This window comes from Polyodon spathula, chromosome 24, assembly GCF_017654505.1.
Source record: "Polyodon spathula isolate WHYD16114869_AA chromosome 24, ASM1765450v1, whole genome shotgun sequence".
NCBI classification, from domain to species: Eukaryota; Metazoa; Chordata; class Actinopteri; order Acipenseriformes; family Polyodontidae; genus Polyodon; species Polyodon spathula.
This window is the reverse complement of record NC_054557.1, coordinates 771,596-796,002: the sequence shown is the minus strand read 5'-3', so window position 1 is coordinate 796,002 and position 24,407 is coordinate 771,596. Positions and strand designations below refer to the sequence as shown.

Genomic DNA, 24,407 nt, shown 5'->3' with positions numbered 1-24,407 from the left:
ACCATATGGTACTGTATTTCCCCGCCGCTATATATATATATATATATATATATATATATATATATATATATAGTAGCAATCTCAGAAATGAGGGAAGCGAGACAGTAATTTGGATCTGAACAGGGCTTTATTTTAGCAGCACAGAACTGAATTAACACGCAACCGAGTGCTGCGCTGTTGTTACAATTCCTCCGATCCTATATCCCCAGCAATGCTAACAGTTCCCCTTTATTTTTCTGCATCACCCAGCACCGTTTGGTGTCTCAACACGTTTTAATCTCCACCTCCCCTGCTTCTCGTTTTCCAGAACTAACCCCTCCCCCCTTCTAGCACCCCTCCAATCCCCACTGCTCTCTTATCTCATGACCTCTTTTTGGGGTGCTGCTGTCTTAACTCCAGTCAGGATTGGCTCTCCAGTTCTGCCGCCGCTACAATATATATATATATATATATAATATATATATAGATATATATATATATATATTAATATTTTATATTACCTACACACTAGGGCTGTCAGTTATGCCTCAAAATAGCAATCGATTAATTGGGCACACAAACTATAATCGTTCTAGTAAATATCGATGATTGCACCATACATTTTCAGTGCATTCCTCTTCCCATGATGTTATTATTTTAATAGCATTGCAGTTCAGTAAAAGCCTGTGCACAACAATTGAATGCGAGAGGTAATTACGCCTGGGTGGCGTCAAGAGTAAAAAAAAACAACACATCATTCGCATCAAGCCTGGCAAGTTTAACATACTACAGGAGTGTTACTAAAATATTTATTCCAAACAGATTACAGTACTTTGGAATGTAAGCTCTATAAACTAGACGCGAGGTTACGAAAAATGTGGGGTTTTTTTGTTTTGTTTTGTTTGTTTTTTTTTAAATCAGCGAGCTGCAGCATCATGCATTGTATATTGTTAATACTGTACCAACTAACCTTCGCTATCTGTGAAACACAATGCGGAAATCCCGGCCTAAAACATCATCATCATCATCATCATCACCATCCTCATCGTCATAATAATAATAATAATAATAATATATTGATTTACTCACCACAAATACAAGCCTTTAATTCAACCTACCTGCCTCTTGATTTTGAGCCTACATCTCAGGAGTATTATCTGGCAACAGCCAAATCTTTCCAAGGTCACTCCACAAGATAGAATTACAGGAACCGGGAGGCATGTGTGCAGCTCTTAGGAAAGTGGAATGTATGCAGACAACCATGTAATCCATGCTGCTGGTTTCAATCACTAAATACAAATACACCTTTGTTACTCCTACTTGCTACGTTTATAATATCACACTGAATTTAACTGGGAAATGTGTGTGTCTGTGTGTGTGTGTGTGTGTGTGTGTGTATATATATATATATACACATGATATGTTTCAGATGTGGGGGAACTTTTGTATAAAGTTGTAAAAAGCATTAACATCCACAGAGTCTCAAAGTCGTAAATTTATTTCCTATAAAAGGTTTACGTAATTTAGGTCGGGGCTCTGACTAGGCCACTCAAGGACATTTACCTTTTTGTTCCTTAGCCACTCCAGTGTAGCTTTGGCTGAGTACTCTGGGTCGTTCTCATGCTGATGGGTGAACTTCCGTCCCAGTTTCAGCTTTCTTGCAGAGGGCAGCAGGTTTTCCTCAAGGACTTCACTGTACTCTGCTCCATTCATTTCCCTTCTATCCTGACAAATGCCCCAGTCCATGCTGATTTGAAACATCCCCATAACATGATGCTGCCACCACCTTGCTTCATTGTAGGGACAGTGTTCTTTGGGTGATGCGTTGTGTTGAAAGTTCAATTTTTGTATTGTCAGACCAAAAAACTTATTGTCACATGGCTACAGACTCTCCTGAGTGTTTTTTTGCATACTTTAAACAGGATTCAAGGTAGGCTTTCTTTGGTAATGGCTTCCTTTTTGCCACCCTACCATACAGGCCAGATTTGAGGAGTGCTTGGGGATATTGTTGTCACATGCACACTTTGCCAATGTGGACACGTGACCTGTCACTTGTTAACTCTGACCCACCATTACCCGACATCAACTAAATGCCCCAAAGAAACCATTGCTGAAGCAGGAAGAACATCCCATAAATAATGTTCCCCCAAACCCCCATTTCATTGTATGTTACGAGTTCGATATAAGTCAAATATATGTAACCTTCACCTCCATCCCTACACAGGATCTCAACAACTGTTTTTTACTACCCCACATTTGAAAAAATTCACAAAAAAGGCCCATCGAGGCGGAGAAAAGGAGTTCCTGTTGTGACCACACTTTAAACCTATCCCACCATTAGCCAGCCCAATTTTAGCAACAGTGACTTGGTGAACACTTGTTTATCAGCATGCAACCTGCACTGGGGTGACCATAAAACCACAGAATGAAGCTAAGTTTGGATGACCTATTACAGGGGGGGGGGGTACACAGCTCACCGAACCAAGCTAAATTTCAGAATATCTTGTGAAGTTGTGAAACATCGGATGTGTAGATAAATTAAAAACAAAACTACACCAAACTACACCATCGTCCATTTTATCCACCACAACAGTACCACAATATTTAAATTTTTGATAAAGGGGGGTGAACACGGGTAAAACCCAGGTACCTGTGAAAATGTGTGAGTTGGTCGACTGGCACGAAATGATTTGGTTTCGTAACACGACCCCTATAAATGAAAACCCAGAGACGTAAACTGATTCGGATTTTCAGTGCTTTTTACATGCCTTTTAATAAGACAAAATACAAAAAAAACACAACACCTAGCCTCACCCAAACCGTTGAGCGACCCCTAACTCAACACTTTGTATAGGAGCCCCAACTAACCAACAGGACGGCTAACCCTATTTAGTCTGGTCAAAACAATAACAACAAATACACCTTGTTGTAATAAGGTTGCAAGGTACGAACTCCACAGAATCACTACTGACTTTGTGAGGTAGGATGTGTAGATAAATGAAAAAAAAAATAAATAAACTATTTTAATTCCAGGCTACATGACAACAAAAGGTTAAAATTTTGAAAGGGGGTGTACACGTTCTGTAGGCACTGTGTGTGTGTAGTGGTAGGAATGGCCATATTTTGGTTTCGTACCCCTATAAATGTGACCCAGAGACTTAAACTTGATTTTTTCAGTGCTTTTACATGCACTTTTAATAATACAAAATAAATAAAACACAAACCTAGCTCCACTTTGGAGCGCTAACTAAACACTTTTTATAGGAGCCTTACTACGCACAGGACGGCTAAGCTATTTAGCTGTCAAAACAATAACACAAATAAACCTTGTGGTATAGCGTTGCAAGGTACACAATTGTACTCACAGAAAACTTCTTGGGCACTACTCGCCCTGGATTAGGACTATATCCTCTCTAATAACCTGGCTTCCTTCAGCAGCAGCCCCAAATAAACTAACTCTGGGGTTTATATGCCCCATTGAAACAGGTATTGGCAGATGGTATAGGCCAACTGCCAAAACAATTAACAATGCAATTAAATAAAAACAATTAGCTTGGCAGAAGGGCTTTTCACCCTGTCCCTGCCACAAAACACATTTTTACACTTCCAGGGCCCTTGCCCTGCTACAATATAGATACACACCAGTTGGACCATGTATTGGAGCCCTGTGGGCCACAGTTAGAAAGCATTGGAGTACCATGAATACATTGACAAAACAAAAATAATACAAAATAATCGTTTCAAGAGAATTGTTAAGGGGTTTGCTGTAATTTCAGGCCAGGCTGGGCCTGAGCAGTATTTAGCTGACAGTAATCTATGGAACCTCAGGGGGTGGGTTGGCTGAGTCGGGAGCACTCTTAATCAGCTGATAGTAATCTATGGAACCTCAAGGGGTGGGTTGGCTGAGTCAGGATCACTCTTCATCAGCTGATAGTAATCTATGGAACCTCAGGGGGTGGGTAGGCGGGAGCACTCTTCTCTGGTCTGGAGCTCACTCAGTGCCTCACGATGACAGGAGGCACCCAGATTCTGAGGAGGCGTCTCCTCTGTGGACACTGAAGATCCCGTGGAACTCCTTTGAACTACAGCAGGGGCAGGGTTGGTGCTTGTTCTTTATTTTCCAAATCTGTTCCTTATTTGAAGAAATAAAACTCCCTGTGTTCCTTATCATCTTGATTTTGTTCCCTATTTTCAGATGTTGCCCATGAACTGACCACAGTCATAGGCAGGCAGACAGGCAGGGAGCCTTTTTGCAAGGGTATTGAATTAGAAACAGTCTCAGTTCTTCCACTGACAGAGGGAGTATTTGTCTTCCTCTCAGACAGCTCTGTAGCTTATAGCCTTTAGTGGTAACTCTCGTCGGTTTGGCAGTGGGAAAGCCCTCCAATTAGCAGAGTCCTCAGTCTGCCCCTCCTGCTTCAGTCTGGATGATAACAGACCTGGATTTCTGAAGACTCTGCTAACATAATTTATAAACAGTGCTGTTTTAACATACTGGTAAGTTCTGTAATGTCCAAGCAGTATTTTAATTACATATCTTATTTCACACCTATAAACTGTAAACTCATTTATAGCATGTTTTAATTTTTTTGTCGTTTAAAAAAAAAAAGTTCATTGATTTTCCAGTTCTTCATAAAAACAATATAACAAAATAATGAATACATCTACATACATTTACAAAACTACCAATGCATCAAATACAAAAAAGGGAATAATAATTGACTATCTGTTATTAAAAGATACCTTTGCAAGACCAAATGCACAATACCTTTGTTCTAGTACATTGTATTTAAATAGTTTTGTTCATCTATAACAATAATAAACAATCACACATTAATCAAAGCGATACACATTGAGTCTATTCATTATAACAACGATAAACAATAAACATTTAATATTTGACTTGTTTAAAAAAAGATTAAAATAAACAATGACAAATATATGATGACTGCAGTTAATTAAGCATAAAAATATTTTATTATGTCTAAATCGAGGAGGAAAAACGTACTAAGTGTGCTACTGTATCTTTGTCACCTTCAAATAAAGATTAGTAAAAATAATATAGCATTTATATGCACTTATAAGATAATCATTTATTTACTTTAGCGTAAGCATTTAATTATCATAGTTTTAGTTTCAGATACCTTAAGTTAAATTCAAAATGATTAATAAAATCCACTTAGATTTTTTTCTGTTAAATCTAAAAATATGTTTGAGCCCCATCCTATAAGGCTTGGTGAATCACTGGGTGATGGCGCTCAACCATAGCTTGTATATGTTACGGTAAAAGTCAGAATCTGGTCAAACTTAAGTTTACCGGTAGTCTGCACAGTGACAGCGAGTGGAAGCGACAGCGGGGGAGAAGTACAAGTGTGGAAAACTGCAGAGCAGTTTAGAAGCAGTAAGGATAAATTACATCTTTAGCTTTAATCAGAAAACACAGGACATTGGGGAAACACTGCAGCTCAAAGTCAAACAGCCGTGAGTGTTTTTCTGATAACAAACAAGCTGAAACTTGGAGCAGCTGATTCAAATTCAGCGTCGTTCTGAGACACGGGCGAGGGGAGGAGCCAACAGCACAGCAGAACAATGCAGCTTTAAACGAGGCAGTCTTCCCAGCGACAGCATGCGAGAAGTACAGGTGTGGAAAAGTGCAGAGCAGTTTAGAAGCAGTCTGAAATCAGGTTGACAGCTGCAGAAGAAACTAAACTTCAAAAAAAGAAAAAAAAAAAAGCCATCAACATGGTCTTCAAGCCAGTAATTTGTGACACCTGCATGATGTGGGAAATCTGAGAAAACCAAGCGGAGCTAAACCAAGTGTGTGTAAACTGCCACACTATCCAGGACTTTCATAAACTAGTAAGTATGCTAGAAATGAAGCTGGAAGAAAAGAGACAGCAACAAGATCTTGAGGAGCTTGCACACCCACAATTCATGGAAGTCTGCACCACCCCTAGCAGACTGAAAGCCACCACGGAGATAGAAGGTCAGAACAGCTGGGTTCAGGTAGGCAGAAGCAGGGAAAAAAAGAAACTTCGTCAAACACAACAACCAGAAATAAAAACAACCAAAAAATTTGAGTCACTTAAAAATTTTGATGAGCAAAACCATTAACAAGAAAACGAAAGGAACAACATCCAGGACCCTATTGACAGTGGTGACCAGACAGCAAAAAGAAGGGAGGTCATGATTGTTGGGGACTCCATATTGAGAAACACAGCAAGTTCAATTTGCAGTTTGGAACCCCTTACTACAACAGTGTGCTGCCTTCTGAGAGCCTCTGTCAAGCACATCACTGAGAACGTGGACAGGCTCCTAGAACGAACAGGAGACGACCCGGTAGTAGTCGTCCACATCAGTACAAAAAACATTGGAAGAGATAGACCAAAATCCCTGCAAAACAAATTCAGAGAGCTAGGAAGGAAATTAAAAGAGAAAACCAAAACTGTGGTATATTGTGTTATACTACCGGCACCTTGCAATGGACCATATGGACAGCTGGAAATAATTAATCTAAACGCATGGCTGAAGATCTGGTGCACACGGGAAGGCTTCACCTATCTTGATCATTGGATCACATTCTACAATGGGACAGACAGCACTTAAATAAAAAGGGAACCAGTCTACTTGGGGAAAAGATCCTCGAGCAGGTTCAGAAGCATTTAAACTAGAAAGGGGGGAGAAATCAACAAAAAAACAGAAGGGAGACCGCATCAAAACAAGGACAACAACTCAGTTAAGACAACCATTACATGTATTTATCTAAACGTTAGAAGTATCAGAAACAACATTTTAGAACTTGAAGCTACTGCACTAACAAGTAACAATGATGTGATAGGTGTTACAGAAACTTTGTTGTCTGAGAGTGATGGGGATGAATATAATATTTGTGGGTATACACTGTATAGGAAAGACAGGCAGGACAGAAGAGGTGGAGGGGTAGCGCTATACATAAGAAACAGTCTTGAAGCCCAGGTGTTAAACCTGGACAAAGAAAATAAAGCCGAATCAATATGGGTCAGAATAACGGACAAAAATTCAAAGGGCATAATAATAGGAGCATGCTATAGACGGCCAGATTCAGACAGTTAGCAAAATAATCTGTTATACAATGACATTGGAAATGCGTGGAGCAAAGGAGAAGCCATATTAATGGAGGATTTCAACTTCCCCCATATAAAATGGGAAAACCCGGTGGTGGGCACGACGGATGAAATTGAAATGGTGTAAATGACAAATGACTGCTTCCTAACACAATTTGTTAAGGCATCGACTAGAGGGGAGGCATGCCTTGATTTAGTCTTTTCAAATAACAAAGACAGAATAACTAAAACAGAGGTCAGAGAACCACTAGCAAACTCAGACCACAACATGGTCTCATTTGAAGTGCTTTTTAAAACCCCAAAATTAATGACTAAAACTAAGGTTTACAATTTTAGAAAAGCAAACTATGAAGGTATGAAACAGAGACTAACAGAAGTAGATTGGAGTAAAATAGAGAAAACATCCACAGAAAAAGGAAAATGTAGTACTAGAGGCGCAAAATAATTACATCCCTAAAGTAGACAAATCTAAATGTAAAACTAAATTGCCAAAATGGTTTAATAGATCAATTAAAAAAAAAAATTCAGCAAAAAAAGTCACTTTACAGAGCGATAAAAAGGGACCAAAAAGAAAGTACACAGAAAGTTTACAAACGAGAGGAGGCAATTCGGCCCATCTTGCTCGTTTGGTTGTTAGTAGCTTATTGATCCCAGAATCTCATCAAGCAGCTTCTTGAAGGATCCCAGGGTGTCAGCTTCAACAACATTACTGGAAAGTTGATTCCAGACCCTCACAATTCTCTGTGTAGAAAAGTGCCTCCTATTTTCTGTTCTGAATGCCCCTTTGTCTAATCTCCATTTGTGACCCCTGGTCCTTGTTTCTTTTTTCAGGTCAAAAAAGTCCCTTGGGTCGACATTGTCAATACCTTTTAGAATTTTGAATGCTTGAATTAGGTCACCGCATAGTCTTCTTTGTTCAAGACTGAACAGATTCAATTATTTTAGCCTGTCTGCATATGACATGCCTTTTAAACCCGGAATAATTCTGGTCCCTCTTCTTTGCACTCTTTCTAGAGCAGCAATATCTTTTTTATAGCGAGGTGACCAGAACTGAACACAATATTCAAGATGAGGTCTTACTAGTGCATTGCACAGTTTTAACATTACTTCCCTTGATTTAAATTCAACACTTTTCACAATGTATCCGAGCATCTTGTTAGCCTTTTTTATAGCTTCCCCACATTGTCTAGATGAAGAAATTTCTGAGTCAACAAAAACTCCTAGGTCTTTTTCATAGATTCCTTCTCCAATTTTAGTATCTCCCATATGATATTTATAATGTACATTTTTTTTTCCTGCGTGCAGTACCTTACACTTTTCTCTATTAAATGTCATTTGCCATGTGTCTGCCCAGTTCTGAATCTTGTCTAGACCATTTTGAATGACCTTTGCTGCTGCAACAGTGTTTGCCACTCCTCCTACTTTTGTGTCGTCTGCAAATTTAACAAGTTTGCTTACTATACCAGAATCTAAATCATTAATGTAAATTAGGTATAGCAGAGGACCTAATACTGATCCCTGTGTTACACCACTGGTTACCACACTCCATTCTGAGGTTTTTCCTCTAATCAGTACTTTCTGTTTTCTACCTGTTAACCACTTTCACACTTAATAATACTTCTTGCATGCCATGTGCTGCTATAGTACATTCCTCTGGAAATGCAAACAGAGCCCTAGAACTACTGTTTAAGGAATCTGTTTTATGGTATACTAGGCATACTAAACCTGACTTGGCACTAATAAAAATGTACTGTGGTACAACATGGTAAAAGCATAATGAAAGCAAGGTAAAGCACAGTAAAGCAGAGGCAAACAAGAAAACCATTAGAACTAATGGTAAAGCATTGGTAACTATGGAAAAGCACAACACAAGCAAATATAAGCATGGGAAAAGCATGGTTAATTGGTACATTGCTGTTAAACTATACCATGTTTTAATTCAGCTGCATTCTTCATTGTTTCCCCTCAATACAATGGGATTTAGAGGTACAGCAACAGAAGCATGGCCAGTCCTTCCCTCCTCAGAGAATGAGTCCCATGAGCAGGATAATGGTCCCCAGGAACTGGACCTTGGAGCTAAGCGCTGTGGTTCCTGACCTAGGTACCAGTGTGTATTCTGTCACCAGTCGCTGGTATCCCTTTTCCTCAGCAAAGCACTGATACTTTCCGTAGAGGTCTGGTGTCATTCTCTCAATCAGGTGTAGGCAGTCCGATTTGCTGAACTGGCAGTCAATGGTCCTGTTGTTATGGTGCCAGGAGTGTGAGGCATGATGGGAAGTCATGGGGCAGGATAGGAAGTAGGGGGTAGACAAGGGTGCGATGCTTTTCAGCTGCCGGTCTTGAGGGTTTCCCCTCTGTGATAGATAATGTTTATCTAAAACAGAAGAAAAGTGTTACTAAACAGGCTGGTGTTTAGGGCACATTACCTTCCCTAGTGTTCTGCTTTGTCTAAGGTATTCCTACAATAGCGTTTTCAACTTAATTTGATATTTTTATTGACATACCCCTAGTCATTAATTGGTTTTGTTATTTTCATTTCACATCAGTTATTCATCGGGTCTTCCAATCTTTTTAATTCACAACATCAGCTGCTTCAATCAAACTAGTTCAATCAGAAGCATTTCATTGGTTCCTGACATCTCTCATAAAGCATTTTGATTGGTTCATCTGTCCATCCTACCAGCTCGCTCCGGCACAGGTTCAGAGATCATAGAGGTGGGGACAGGTTTATGAATACGCATGACAAGCCCCATATAATGGCAACAAATAAACAAATAAATTCATTTTGTGGGTTAGGGTGGTATAAGAACCAGTAATAAAACCTTTAAGTGAGATTTCACTGCCTAGGCTATAAAGTGTCCTGTGTGCCAATATCTTAGGCACACTTTGAGTATAAACATGAATATGAATACTCCTTGGAGGTGCACTCCCTGCACATCTTGCATCTCTCTAACTGGGCAGGGGTCTGTAATGCAGATGTTGTTATTATATGGGGTTTGTTATGAATATTCATAAACCTATTCCCACCCCTATGAACCTGTGCAAGAGGACAGAGAGTTGAAACGATCTCAATGCTGAACTTTGTCAGGAGTCAGGAACCAATAACATGCTTCTGATTGAATAGATTAGATCAAGCAGCTGATGTTGTGAATTCAGAAGACATTCATGTGGTTTCCATGTGGGTCAGTTTACACGTGAAATGGCGATGCGCGTGCACGTTAGGGAGAATTACTCGAGTAAATCAGGTTTGTGGCCGAAAAAAACGGCCAAAGAGAGGGATAGGGTAAATCTCATTTACTCCTGTAAATGATGAAACATAAGGGAAATCTACATCCAGTTTCGTAAGGAAACCCGTATTTCACGTGTAAATGTTAATGAGCATGTTTGTTCTTAATTATAAATATTGCAAGGGAGCAGGTCAGTAATGCAGGTGGCTTTTTTTTGTTATTGTGTTTTGCTTTGTCTGGTGTGTCATGTTGTCTATCTCTTGTGGGTTTACAATTCTGTATATAACCACTTACCATGAACTGTGTTATCCCCAAAACAGCGCAACAACATCCAACAAGTGACCAAATAAAATTGCAAATGAACGGATTGACTGTGTTTTACTTGTTTGCATCATTAATATTTGACAAAACAGTAAATCCAACATAACTTATAAGAAAGGAGAGAATCTCTGACAGCACAGCACTCCTCGGATCGCTCCTGTCCAATTGAAACTGGCTGCTAAGGTAACCTTCACAGTTGCCAAGTCATCTTATAGTAAGCAGAATTTGGCTTGTTTTTGAGAGTTGTTGGTAGAACTTGCATAAACACCCATAGCCTAACATGGGTTTGCTTGTTTTGGGCTTGTTTTGAAAGGCAGTGTCATTTTTTTTTCTTGTGAGACTTGGCAACACTGTTAACCTTCCCTGTCTGTCTCACAGCAGGCAGTGTCAATTTTGGCAACAAACTAATTCTGCACTTCAGTCCGTTTCAAGTGTCCACTACCCACATTTGCCCAAGCGTTGTGTTTAATGCTCCCTCAGCAGCTGTTGGTCATCTGGACAGGTAGGGTTTCTAAGCCAGGGTAGTATATACAGTATCTCCTGATCCCCTATATGCTGTATTGCCTGAATGAAAGGGATATATACAGTGCCTTGCAAAAGTATTTAGACCTTTCCTATGATGTCCCATTTTGTGAAATTACAAAATGATGCATACACATTTTTTTAAACTTAATATTTTAGGCAAAACTAGAATGCTCAAACTGAAGACTACGGGTAAGAAAAGTTACAGTAAATGTCAGCAAAAACTAAAGAGAAAAAACTGAAATATGTTGATTGCATAAGTATTCAGACCTATCAACTCAATATTTGATGGAAACACCTTTGGCAGCAATTGCAGCCGCAAGTCTTTTTGGGTAAGTCTCTACCAACTTTGCACACCAGCTTGGTGAAATTTGTGCCCATTCTCCATGGCAGATTTGCTCAAGCTGTCTCAAGTTGCTTGGGGATCGCTTATGGACAGCGGTTTTCAAGTCTTTCCACAGATTCTCAATATGATTCAAGTCAGGACTTTGACTGGGCCACTCAAGGACATTCACTTTCTTATTTTTAAGCCACTCCAGTGTAGCTTTGGCCTTGTGCTTTGGATCATAGTCCTGCTGAAAGGTGAATTTTCACCCCAATTTTAAGTTTTTAGCAGAATGAAACAGGTTTTCCTCTAGTATTTACCTGTACTTTGCTCCATCCATGTTTCCTTCAATCCTAAGCAGCATCCCCATAGCATGATGCTGCCACCACCATGCTTCACTGCAGGGATGGTGTTAACTGGAAGATGTGCTGTGTTGGGTCTGCGTCAAACGTAACGCTTGGCATTTAGACCAAAAAGTTCCAATTTGGTCTCACCTGACCACAACAACTTTTGCCACATTTTTGCAGGATCACTCGGGTGCTTTGTTGCAAACTCCATACGGGCTTTGAGATGGCTTATTTTTAGTAATGGCTTCCTTATTGCCACCCTGCCACACAGGCTACTTTTGTGAAGCGTTGTGGATAATGTTGACTGATGTACATTTTCTCCCATCTCAGCCATTGAACTCTGTAGCTCTTTCAAAGTTGTCGTTGGCCTCACAGTGGCATCCCTCACCAGTTTCCTCCTTGCCCAGCTGCTCAGTTTGGAGGTGCAGCCTTATCTAGGCAGTGTCTGGGTGGTACAATGCACCTTCCATTTCTTGATGATTGAGTAGACTGTGCTCACAGGGATATTCAGAGACTTCAATATTTTTTTGTACCCTTCTGATCTGTGCTTTTCAATGACTTTATCCCTGACTTGTTTTGAAAGCTCTTTGGTCTTCATGGTTGAGTCTTTGCTTGCAATTTACTACCTGACCAAGGAACCTCACAGAGACAGGTGTTTGGTGTAAGTCTCTACCAGGTTTGCACATCTGGATCGTGCAATATTTACCCATTCTTCTTGGCAAAATTGTTCAAGCTTTGTCAAGTTGGATGGGGATTGTTGGTGGACAACAATCTTCAAGTCTTGCCACAGATTCTCAATCGGATTCTCAATTCAAGTCCAGGCTTTGACTGGGCCACTCTAGGACATTCACTTTCTTGTTTTTAAGCCTCCAGTGTCGCTTTGGCTGTGTGTTTGGGGTCATTGTCCTGCTGAAAGTTGAATCTCCGTCCAAGTCTTAGGTCTTTTGCAGACTGAAGTAGGTTTTCCAAAAGGATTTGCCTATATTTAGCTCCTTCCATTTTGCACTCTACCCTGACAAGCTTCCCAGTCCCTGCCGATGAAAAGCATCCCCATAGCATGATGCTGCCACCACCATGCTTCACAGTAGGGATGGTGTTACCTGGGTGATGTGCTGTGTTGGGTGTGCGCCAGACGAAACGCTTAGCATTTAGGCCAAATAGTTCAATTTTTGTTTCATCGGATCACAGAATCTTTTGCCACATCTTTTCAGAGTCTCCCACATGCCTTTTTTTGCAAATTCCAAGCAAGATTTTACATGGGCTTTTTTTTCAGAAATGGCTTCCTTCTTGCCTCTCTTCCATACAGGACAGATTTGTGGAGTACCTCAGCTATTGTTGACACATGGACAGTTTCTCCCATCTCAGCCATGGAATGCTGTAGGTCTTTCAGAGTTGTCATTGGCCTCTTGATGGTTTTTCTGATCAATGCCGTTTTTACCCGGCTGCTCAGTTTGGGAGGATGGCCTGCTTTAAGCAGATTCTGGGTAGTGCCATATACCTTCTACTTTTTAATGATCGACTTGACTGTGCTCTATGGGATAACCAATGCCTTTCAAATGTTTTTATATGCCTTCCCTGATCTGTGCCATTCTACAACTTTATCCCAGAGATGTTTTGAGTTCCTCTGTCTTCATGGTAGTATCTTTGCTTTGATGCACTACCCAACTGTGGGACCTTACAGACAGGTGTATTTAATCTGAAATCATGTGAACCACTTTATTGCACACTGATGGACTCCATTTAACTTATTGTGTGAATTCTGAAGGCAATTGGTTGGACCTGAGCTTATTTAGGAGTGTAATAGCAAAGGGGGATGAATACTTATTTAATGAAGACTTTTCAGGTTTTTACTTTTAATTGATTTGTTTTTATACCCTCCCATTTTTTCACACATTGAAAGTGGTGAGTAAATTGTGTAAATCAAACGGAAAAAAATCCCATTTAGTTAAAAGCATCAAGATTTCAGGTTTTAACACAACAAACTGAAAACGTCCAAGGGGGTGAACACTTCCTGTAGACATTGTAAAGCTTTCTCTGTAGCACTTTAAGGCTTGTTCCAGAGCAGGTTGGTTCGTAAAAGGGCTTTGCTCTGTATTTCACTTCTACTTGGGTCACACAATGGTTGTCTGAAAGTAGTTAAATACTTTATTCGCTTTCAATAACACCACATGTATTTTACCATTTGTCCAAAATAAAGAAGATAAAGTAAAGTATTGGTTATGATACAGACAACAGGAGAGTTCTGGAGTTACAGTTTGACATTTGGGTTCTGTTTTTTTATCACCTTTCAAAATAACAAGATGTAAGAACTGGAGGAAACACTTTGAGAACATGCTCTGATATCTTAAGCCAGGATGGAACCCATGTACCTGTGCAGAGTGTTAGGAGTTTTAGCTACCAGTATTAAGTTATGTCACGATCTATGGCTATTTACAGCAATCTGACACACTGCCTTGTTACACCAATCACAGCTGGGAGGACAGCTTGTCTATAGAGCTGAACACCCAGAGCTAGACATTGCACATAATACAACTACTGAAATATGCATCCAGTCACACAAGCAGGGCTTACATTTGGGAATCTGTGTACAATGGCTAAGATCACCATCCTCCACCTGCTGAACAGCGGCACTAAAAAGAGAGAAAAAATACTTTCATTAAAATAACATTTTAATTAAGTTTACATGTACTGATTCCAAGACGTAGGACTGGTGTGTGGGTAACAGCGGCAAGAGTTATATCAGACCCTCACAGCCTATAAATTACCTGCTTCAAAACATTCCAGTACATCTTATCTTCTTAGAACATAAGAAAGTGTACGGATGAGGAGAAGGCCACTTGGACCACCTGTTCTCAGCAGATTTATTAAAACTTGCCATTAGTGTAGTAATCTGTGACAGGCACAGACATATATATTTTTTTTAGGGGTGGGGTGGGGGGGTGCCTGTACAATTTTCGTGGATTACAAAATCAGTAGCGGATCTCATGTCTGCTGGCACGTACCATTCTGCTTTAGCACACTTGTTGTTGCTCCAGCCGCAGTAGGGGTCTCGAGACAAAATGCACTGCTCGCATCCATCGCCGTACTGCTCACAACTCTGCAGGTCAATCTCAACCACCTCGTAGTTAGAACCCACATACAGCTTTTTCTAGCAAACAAGGAATAAAAAGAAATCAGAAACTCTTGAAAGGCTTGTATTATTTTGTCTTCAGTCACATTTAGTTTATTTCTTAACCCTTTGTGGTCCATTTATTCTGCACCTGTCAGGCTTGTCAGGTCCAACGTATTTTATATAAAATAACATTATTCAATTTAAACAGCGCATGTTGAGTAAAGTCATTTTATTCACAGTAAACACGTTTAAAAGGCACTACATATCAACATGACACTCAGCACCGGATCTCCAGCCCTGCCCCACCCCGCCCCTTATTCGCTGTGTTCCGAGAAAGTTTGTGAATTCCAATGATAATTATGGAAATTCCATAGTTTTACCATGATAGCCTTCTTGAATCAAAACCAGTCTTTGGTTATGTAACACCTCTCCCACTCCAACGTAGTGATGTATTGAATACAGAAAAACACCGGACTCAATGTAAGTGGAGGGGCCCTGGGTTCCCAGTTGTTTACTTAGTGATATCTCTCTGTCAAAATATATGTATGAACTGTTTTTTAGTTTTTATGTGATGCCTCCACCTATTCTAAAGGAAATTTAAAATAAAGTAAACCCCCTAATAGGAAATATTATTTATTCTAACTCGGTATTCATTTACAGAACACGCATTAACTAAAGTTACTGTACTCAACTAAAATTAGGTTCCTGTATTTTTTTCAGAAACTAAAATAAACAAAACACGCTTGTTATATTTATAGAATTAACTGAATAGCAAAGTAATATTTAAATCAACAGGCTTTACAAATGATATACCTCTTAAATAAATAATAAGCAATTGCTATACACACTCATTAACTATTGCACTACAGTGGGCCCACACACACACTCACACACAACCTGTACACGTGCTCAGTAATAATAGTATACAAATAAACGTTGCAGGCCTAAAATCAGTGCTTGGGTACGTAGTGGCAATAAAATTAAAAAAAACACACAAAATGTCCCTTCACTTATTTAGGTAAAATAAGCAAAAATAAAAATAAATGTTTTCAACTAAACTGTTTTGTACAGTACTCACGACCAGGCAGCCAGCATAAGGATATATTCTTCCTTCTCTAGCCGAATGCTACAAAAACACACAGCATGTGTGGTAATCTTCTTTTCCCACATTGCCAGAGGTACTTGGGGCTTTCTCCAGGTCACCCCAAGTGCTATCTGTGACTCAGTCTCCATATGTCAGCAGTAGAATTATTTAATTGTGTTGTTTTGTTTTTTTTAACTAAACTCTAAAATTCCGAATGATATGTCTTTCTCTTTTCTTCAGAGAAACAGTTGGTACTACACAGCAGATGTTTTGTTTACATAGTAATATTAGATGGGTAGGGAATACTAACAGCAGTGCAAAATATATCGTTTTGATGATATTTATTTAGAAATAAACTTTTAACCATGGTCGGCAGGTATAAGAGGCTAAGCCTCCTCAAAATAAATTGCCCAAACCTTCACAAGAAATTGTTCCAACCAACACAAAAAATATTTCTGAGTTAAGATCGATGTTTTTTTTTTCCTCCACAGGCGAGCAAAGCAGGTCTAACAAACATATTTCTCGTGTTTCTACTGCGCAACCGCCAGACCACTGGGGCAGCTGGGATATCGAAATCAACACAGTAGCCTAAGATACAGGATTTAGTTGCAGTTCAATGTCATTGGAGGAGACAATGCTTAGCTGGTTTAACGTCAATTCTTCCCGCCGATCTGAGCCCTCATACCGCTGCAGGAGGCAGCCGACAAAAACTGACTCCTTTTCGCTTGCCTGGAACACCCTCTTTACAATTTCTACATTTATTCTAATTACTGTTATCTATACAAACAGCTTGATCTGAATCTGATTTTACAGAACTTGTAGCAAAATATTTTTGTAGCATAGGCCCTACTGTCTGTTTCAACACACCACCGTTATGTGAGAATTTGTAACTGCATGTGACGCTACAGTCAGAATACTTCCTTCGACTGTTTGAACAAATGTCACCTTTCAGAACACTGTTTCTGGTGTTTTTTCTTTAGATTTTTCAAGTCATTCACTCCATTTTTAGAAATTGGGGTCTTTTGAACTTCTGAAAAAGGGTCTGCAAAACTGCATCTGCCTGGTTATTGTGCTCTAATTATGAAAACGTATTTTAATATTCTGATGAAAATGAATGGTTTTGCTTACCAAAGACAGTTTTCAGATACACAGGTAAACAAGGCTATGATAGTCTTGTTGCAGTATCAACAGGGTTCAAAATACAGGATTTAGTTGCATTTCAATGTCATTTGAGGAGACCGCTTGGCTGGTTAATGTCCATTCTTCCACCGATCTGAGCCCCATATAGATGAAGGAACCAAATATTATAACTTGATCAACCAACGATCATTTGGGTGCGGTTTTACAATGTTTCGTAAGGAATTTGTGAAAGGAGGGGGGAAGGGTGGAATGTTTCAGTACACCATTAGGTTGGGTCAGATGTCCAGGGGCAGTGGGGGGATGGGAGAAGAAGGGCAATGCCTGCTTGCTTGCTAGGTCATAAATTCCAGGTTGAAGTGAACATAACAACCGCAACGGAGGGGGCGATCATGCCCCACAGCTATCCTCTATTGGTTGAGTATATGAGTTTAGGGGGTAGGGATGGATGAATTGTCTGCTGTGTGCCAAATCCTGATAGGAGCAGGGAATTTTATGTAGGAACTATATAAACCATGTATGTGCTTTACCCCGGCAGAATACACTAGTTACTGATGAAGTGACAGTTATTCTCCGGAGCGCTCTGTATTTTGATGACCACTGCAATAAACCTTTGATGCAACGATCGGTGTGATCGATTGTCTCTGATCATCTCTGCACTTCATTTTGCGACCCTACATAGATATTCAAAAGTTTACGGTAAGAGTGCAGTTATTTATTTCTTTCTTTAAACATACCTTATGAAATACATTGAATGCTCCTTGATTATATACGATAGTAAGTGCATGTTTAGAAGCTTAACAGTCAGTGTTAATAATGTATTTAAATTGGTGCGAAATGATGGAAATAGTGTTCGGAATTGGTGTAGGTACTAGGACTGCAGAACAGGTCAACGGATTTAAAGGTTTAAAACAAAATAGTGCAGCTTGTTATCCTTACTGTTGTTCTAATTTGGTTAAAAGGGCATAACACAGTTTAAAGTACAACTAGTGCTATGTTAGACTTCATTTATTTGGCCACCTTATGTTGGGGGAAAAAAAGTCAAATATATATGTAGCACCCAAGTGGTTTCATGATCTGTTTTGTGCTATACATTATACAAGTTCTCAAAAAGACACAGGAGAATTAATCTGGTTTACAGCTTTTATTTGTGTTATGTTGACTATTTTTCAAACTCAACACAGTGAATGAAACTTAGTATTTAGTATCTTACTGTACAATAAATGCAGGGGGAAAAGTGTGCAATAGTATGGCCCGATCTTCGCGCAATCTCCTTACTAAATTTGTGCCTTGCAAAAAAATAGTGCTTTGGCACAAAATGAGAGATATTCCAAAACGACACAAAGCAGTTGCGAGACATTGGAATATAGAAATGTTTTGAGCAATTCGCAAACCTGTTTGTGCCTCGCAAAACCGTCTGCGCATTCACTACCAATATAGAAACTGCACACAACAGCCAAGAGAGAATGCAGAATGATGGACAGTCACCATTAGTAATGCGACAAGCTGCTATCATTGGTGTTGCCACAGTATATATCGATATGACAGTCGATACACAATATATCGTGCACACATACATGCGGACCATTCAAATATACAATTGGCTCCATAGCTAGGCGTCGAGTTTTCAAATTAATGCACTGATAACACCACTGTTTTATTGAATAAGAACAGTATTGTATCACAAGGAAATACTATATAGGTTTCTTTAAAGGTCAGCTGATCCAACATAGATGTATGTTTAAGTATTTAAGGCTTTGGAATCTGTCATTTTTTCTGAATGATTTTTCGTGCCGTGACAAAGTCTAACTGTGGTAGCACACTCTCTAATTTGTAAATGTAACAAGGTCATTCACCTGCAAAGTAAACATCAATCAAACATTTTTATATACACAATACACAGAAATGCGCTATGTTATTCATTCTACTCACCCATTTGAACATCGTGATTAAGCCCAGTTTGTAAGGTTTTGAGTGTCGCTGGAATGGATTTTTTTTCGTTATGCCATTTTTTTTGTAAGAATCATAATTAATTCTAAATACGCTCCTAAAATGTTAATTGTAGCCTACTATGATTTCTCAATAAATGAACAGTCTCTGTACAATTAGCGACAACGACAAACTGGACAAACAGCTGCATAAAAACAGACAGAAATTATAGTTAACAGAACTGTTTGTCCCGCCTCAGCTAACTTATGATTGGACTGCTGCGGAGAAAATACAGGTCTTTGACTGGTTGATCGTACCACCGGTCTGATTTTAGGAAAACGTTAACTGCAGCTGCCCAACCCTCACCCGTAATGCACAGCAACCTATGGAATAGCCAAATAAAGCAATGGGCCACAAGACTGGTGTATGACAGTATTTATACAATTAATTTTTGGTATGGCCGATCAGTGTTTCACACTTGAGGGGGAGGATGTGTAAGGTACCAGGGAGGGGGTTAAAATCCTTCCCTGCTAAAAACCTTGTGAGAATGCACATTTGGGTGTTATGGGGTTTAATTGTGTAATTGTTTTAATGAGTTTAGTTTCAGAAATGTACCTGGATCTGCTAAACATAGAGTTAGGATACCCATTGGTGCATTTGTATTAGTCGTTCCTTCCAACGTCTTTAGCGGACTCGCTGATCACTCGGACCGCTACATCCTGGCCACGGTTAATGGGGGCAGTGCGCTTGTCAGGTATCAGGAAATAACTTCCCTAGATTAGCGTGACTCAACTCCTTTTTCATTTACGTCGGCCAATTCGTGTTTTAGGCGGTTTATTTGCACGTGATCGTGCATCTAATCATCCATTTGCCCGGCTGCTGAGTGAAGAGCCCGACTGCGTGTGTGTCCAGTCGTATTGAAGAGAGTGCTGAGAGAAGCCCGTTTCCACACTCGTGGTTGTCAGGTAAACGGCTTAGCCGTCCTGTGGTTTAGTGAGGAACCAGTCTATGTTTAGTCAGAGCTCCAAGAGGGAGCTAGGCATTTGTTTTGTTTTCATTTCTGTGTTTATTAAAAAAGTGCGCGTCAGCGCCGTATAAAAAAATCAATTTTTGTGTCCTGGGTCTATCTTAAAGGGGCAACGAACTCCGTGAGTGCGAGGATCGTAAATATAATATATATATATATATATATATATAATATATATATATTTATATGATATCAGGTCCAAAATTACAACTACATGATTTTGTAAATTGTTTTTTATTATTTGTCATTTTCCTCTGTTTTTATAATAGATACATAGCTATATCAGCTATAGGTCAACCCCAGTATGTACACGAATGTAATGATTATATAAACACGACTTTAACTCAAAACAGGACCTGCCGATTTCAATAGGACCGTGTCCGTTCGGATCACCTTAACACAGGGAGGCTAATACTTCGTGTATCGGTAACTCACACAGAATTATCTAAAACAATTTAAAAATAGTCGGCAACCAGTTTGGGGTCATACAAGTACTAATATATTTGTGCACGGTTTTTGCAAAGGCTTTGTTGTGCACAGAAGCCATCATCTTATATATTATAGATTATAAAATGATGACTCATGTGTCTAGAAAAAAAAAAGGTTTTCTGAATAAGGTGTCTAGAAGGGCTAGTATTCCGATAGTATTCTAATACTAAGTGGGTATTCGGTATCACATTTTCGGAATACTGGTATCCAGAATACAGACGGATTCATTCGGAACACCCTGTTCACATGGCATGGAATAGCTATTCAAATTTCCCACTATTCTGAATACAACTGGAATCCTGATAGAATAGGACAACTGGAACAGGGACCCAGATAGCAATATGGGTGCAGTAAATCGCAACTACCACGCGCGGCAGGTGCATGACCTCATAAAAACAATGGATTATTTCCTCACGGTTTGCTCTGGTGAATTTAATATGTTCCTCAGCACGTCGCAGCAATGCGGTTATGAACCGGTCGAGGTGGCGGACACGGCTGATTAGGTCATCCCCACTGTATCACCTGCTACCTTCTGGAAGGTCCCGGTAGCCAGGATACACATACAGACAGTCACTACCAATTGCTCAGACAAGGCATGACTGCGTAGGTTTGTTCTAGCCAGGTCATCATGCAGCATGTGGCATAAATAAGTCGAGACAATACCTGGACACGATTTGCTCATTGCTGAGCTCCTCATATGTGTGCAGAGGCCGGTGCACCCTTTCAGCATATCTTCGCCTATGTCGGGGTTGCTGCTGCTGGGTGTGCTTTGCATCATTCACATCCACACGTCAACGGACTAGCTGCATGCTACCCATGTTTCCCATTGTTGCCTGTTTGTAGTCAAGGCTAGAATGGTAGTGTGAACAGAGTTAACGCAGTCCTTTTAAAATCCTTATTCTGCACGTCACAAACCTGGTTTTGTGCTTGCCGCATACCTTCGAATATACCAGGATCACGCATATTGTCGGCCACTCCCCCCATATTGCGCGATGCATAAATTTTATTTCTGCACAGCGCAGAATGGATTGTGACGCACAAAAGGACGTTTCGAATATGTCAACTTGGCGCAATTTTGACACAATGGCCATTTGTGACGCGCATACTCCTCTGCACAGTAGACAAACCTTTTGAATATCGGGCCCCTAGCTTCCCCAAAACGAAAAACTCACAAAAGCCTATGCTTTTAACCTTTTCTTTCTAGCAAATGCATCTCTCCCCTCGCTCTCTTAGCTCAACCTCTTCTCTCTCTATCACATACGTCTCTCCCTTCACTCTCTTAGCTCAACCTACTCCAAATCCTGCTAAGTCCCATCCCCCAATTCCACTATTTGACATCTAATTGCTGCTGAGATGAGCTCTGTCCAATAGTGTTCTGTTTATGTGCATCAAGCTTTTCGCTGTGAGTGTGGTGCATCCTAACTATATTACAAAGAAATGAAACATTTGTATTTAAAGTGATAGCACACTTTACAGGAGCTACAGTTAAATATTCAATAGGGTTTATATTAACCAATTCCATGTCTTTTGAAACAAAATGATGTATGAATCAGACAAACAATGAGTAATTGTGAAAAAGTGATTCCCTGGTTTTATCAGCTGAATTAAGGGGATAATTAGAATCAGGTGTTTAAATAATTAGGTAGATCTTCAGGGGTGAATTTGGGAGGCCCCACCCTATATAAAGATCAGAAACTTTGTGAGTTTCGTCTTCACCATACAGGTGTGTGGAAACACGTCATGCCATGATCAAAAGAAATCTCTAAGGACTTCAGAAAAAAACTGTTATTGATGCTAATCAGTCTAGAAAGGGTTACAAAACAATTTCTAAGGATTTGGGTCTCCACCAATCCACTGACAGACAGTCTACAAATGGATAAAGTTCAAGACCTCAGTCACTATACACAGGAGCGGTCGTCCTACCAAAATCTCTCCAAGAACAAACTGGAAAATCATCAAGGAAGTCACAAAGAACCCAAGAGTAAGATCGAAGGATCTGCATGCCACTCTCACCTTGGGTAATGTGAGTGTTCATGACTCAACTATCAGAAAATGACTGAACAAGAATGGCGTTCACGGAAGGATAGCCAGGAGGAAACCACTGCATTTGAACAGAAGAACCTCATCCCAACCGTTAAGCATGGTGGTGGGAGTGTGATGGTTTGGGACTGCTTTGCTGCCTCAGGACCTGGATGGCTTGCCATCATTGACACAGCCATGAATTCTGCATTGTATCTGAAGATTCTAGAGGAGAATGTCAGGTCATCCGTCCATGAGCTGAAGCTGAACCAAAAGTGGGTCATGCAGCAAAACAATGATCCTAAACATACAAGCAGATCTACAAAAGAAGATCTGGCTGCAGAAGAAGAAATTCCGCATTTTAGAATGGCCTAGTCAAATTCTGGACCTAAACCCTATCGAAATGTTGTGGCAGGACCTGAAGCAAGCTGCAAGGAAGCCCACCAGTTACTGAATCTAAAGGTTCACATACTTGTTCACACATGGATATTGAATGTTGAATCATTTGTGGATAAATAAATGTTGAAAAAGTATCATGTTTTTGTGTCATTTGTTTAATCAGATTATCTTTAGCTATTGTTAAACTTAGATTAAGATCTAATAAAATTTTAGGTTTGAAATATGTGAAATATGTGAAAATCCTAAGGGGTTGTCACAGAGACGGCCGAAGTGGGCGGCGTCAGAACCAGGAAAAGGAATGAAATACACAAAACACAGGACGGATGAAATGAAATGATGAAGACGCCTGTTGGCGCCGGTTTATTACAAAATAAAAGGTTTAAACAAACACGAAAAACACAGGACACGGCACTCTACGCCAAAATAAATAGACAAACGAAAACAGACTACTACTACTAATTTCCTCCGTCTCCAATCCCGTTCTCCGCTCACCGAACACCCAACCGCCAGTATGTGACAACGTGCATCTATATATACTATTGTGCTGGGATTCAATTACCAATTAATTATTCACTTGAATCCCAGCACGTGAATTAATAAAGTGCAATTCCCCGTGCTCACATATTACTACATTTTACTTGCACGTGAAGTGCTGTGCAATCCTCGTGCCTAAATACAAATATACATTTTTTTAAACACTCGTGTTACACAGACCCGTTTATATCCCGTGTACCAATGTCTATACACCAACATTTAAACACACCACACGCAACACATAACAGATAATATACACAGGGGCGGGCACTTTGTTACATATACCCCCTCCTGTGCAAAGCACACATGGCCTCAATGGCCACCTCCCCCCTTAAAAGCCCAAAAGTCCCGCCCAAAGTCCTTGGCCAGGACCAGAGGCTTCCAGGGGCCCACAGGTCGTAATGCTGTCAGCAGGGTAGCATTCTCCTGCCAGGGTAGTCCTAGCAGCGGAAAGGCTGCTTGGGGTGTGGTCTCCTGACCTTCCCCCTCCTTCGGCGCCGGCAGCTCCCCTTGGTGGGGCTTCAACCACCGTTCTTCCTGCAGGGAAGAAACTGCAGAGGGAGCAGGTTTCCGGACCTCCCCCACGATCTCCGGCGGCGAAACTGCTGCTGGGGTTGGCGGTCTCCAGACCTCCTCCCCCTCCTCCGGCAGCGAAACTGCTGCTGGGGTTGGCGGTCTCCAGACCTCCTCCCCCTCCTCCTCTGGCAGCGAAACTGCTGCTGGGGTTGGCGGTCTCCAGACCTCCTCCCCCTCCTCCGGCAGCGAAACTGCTGCTGGGGTTGGCGGTCTCCAGACCTCCTCCCCCTCCTCCGGCAGCGAAACTGCTGCTGGGGTTGGCGGTCTCCAGACCTCC

General features: G+C 40.4%; 1 protein-coding gene across 2 annotated transcripts in view; it reads right to left on the bottom strand.

Moving 5' to 3' along the window:
* Nucleotides 1–3,036: 3,036 nt before the first annotated feature.
* The window catches only part of LOC121299142 (semaphorin-7A-like), a 75,801-nt gene continuing 54,430 nt past the window's right edge, over nt 3,037–24,407 (bottom strand). Inside the window, exons 12-15 of one of the 2 annotated variants that reach the window (XR_005947368.1) lie at nt 14,827–14,972; nt 14,396–14,454; nt 9,011–9,456; nt 3,037–4,438 (exon numbers count right to left, since the gene is read on the bottom strand). Coding sequence is in view for 1 of the 2 variants with exons in the window: in XM_041226710.1 (XP_041082644.1) it covers nt 9,104–9,456; nt 14,396–14,454; nt 14,827–14,972 (558 nt within the window). In the remaining variant the exon portion in view is untranslated. Of the gene's footprint in view, nt 4,439–8,600; nt 9,457–14,395; nt 14,455–14,826; nt 14,973–24,407 lie in introns of those variants that run through there. The other variant, XM_041226710.1, reaches the window with a different exon arrangement.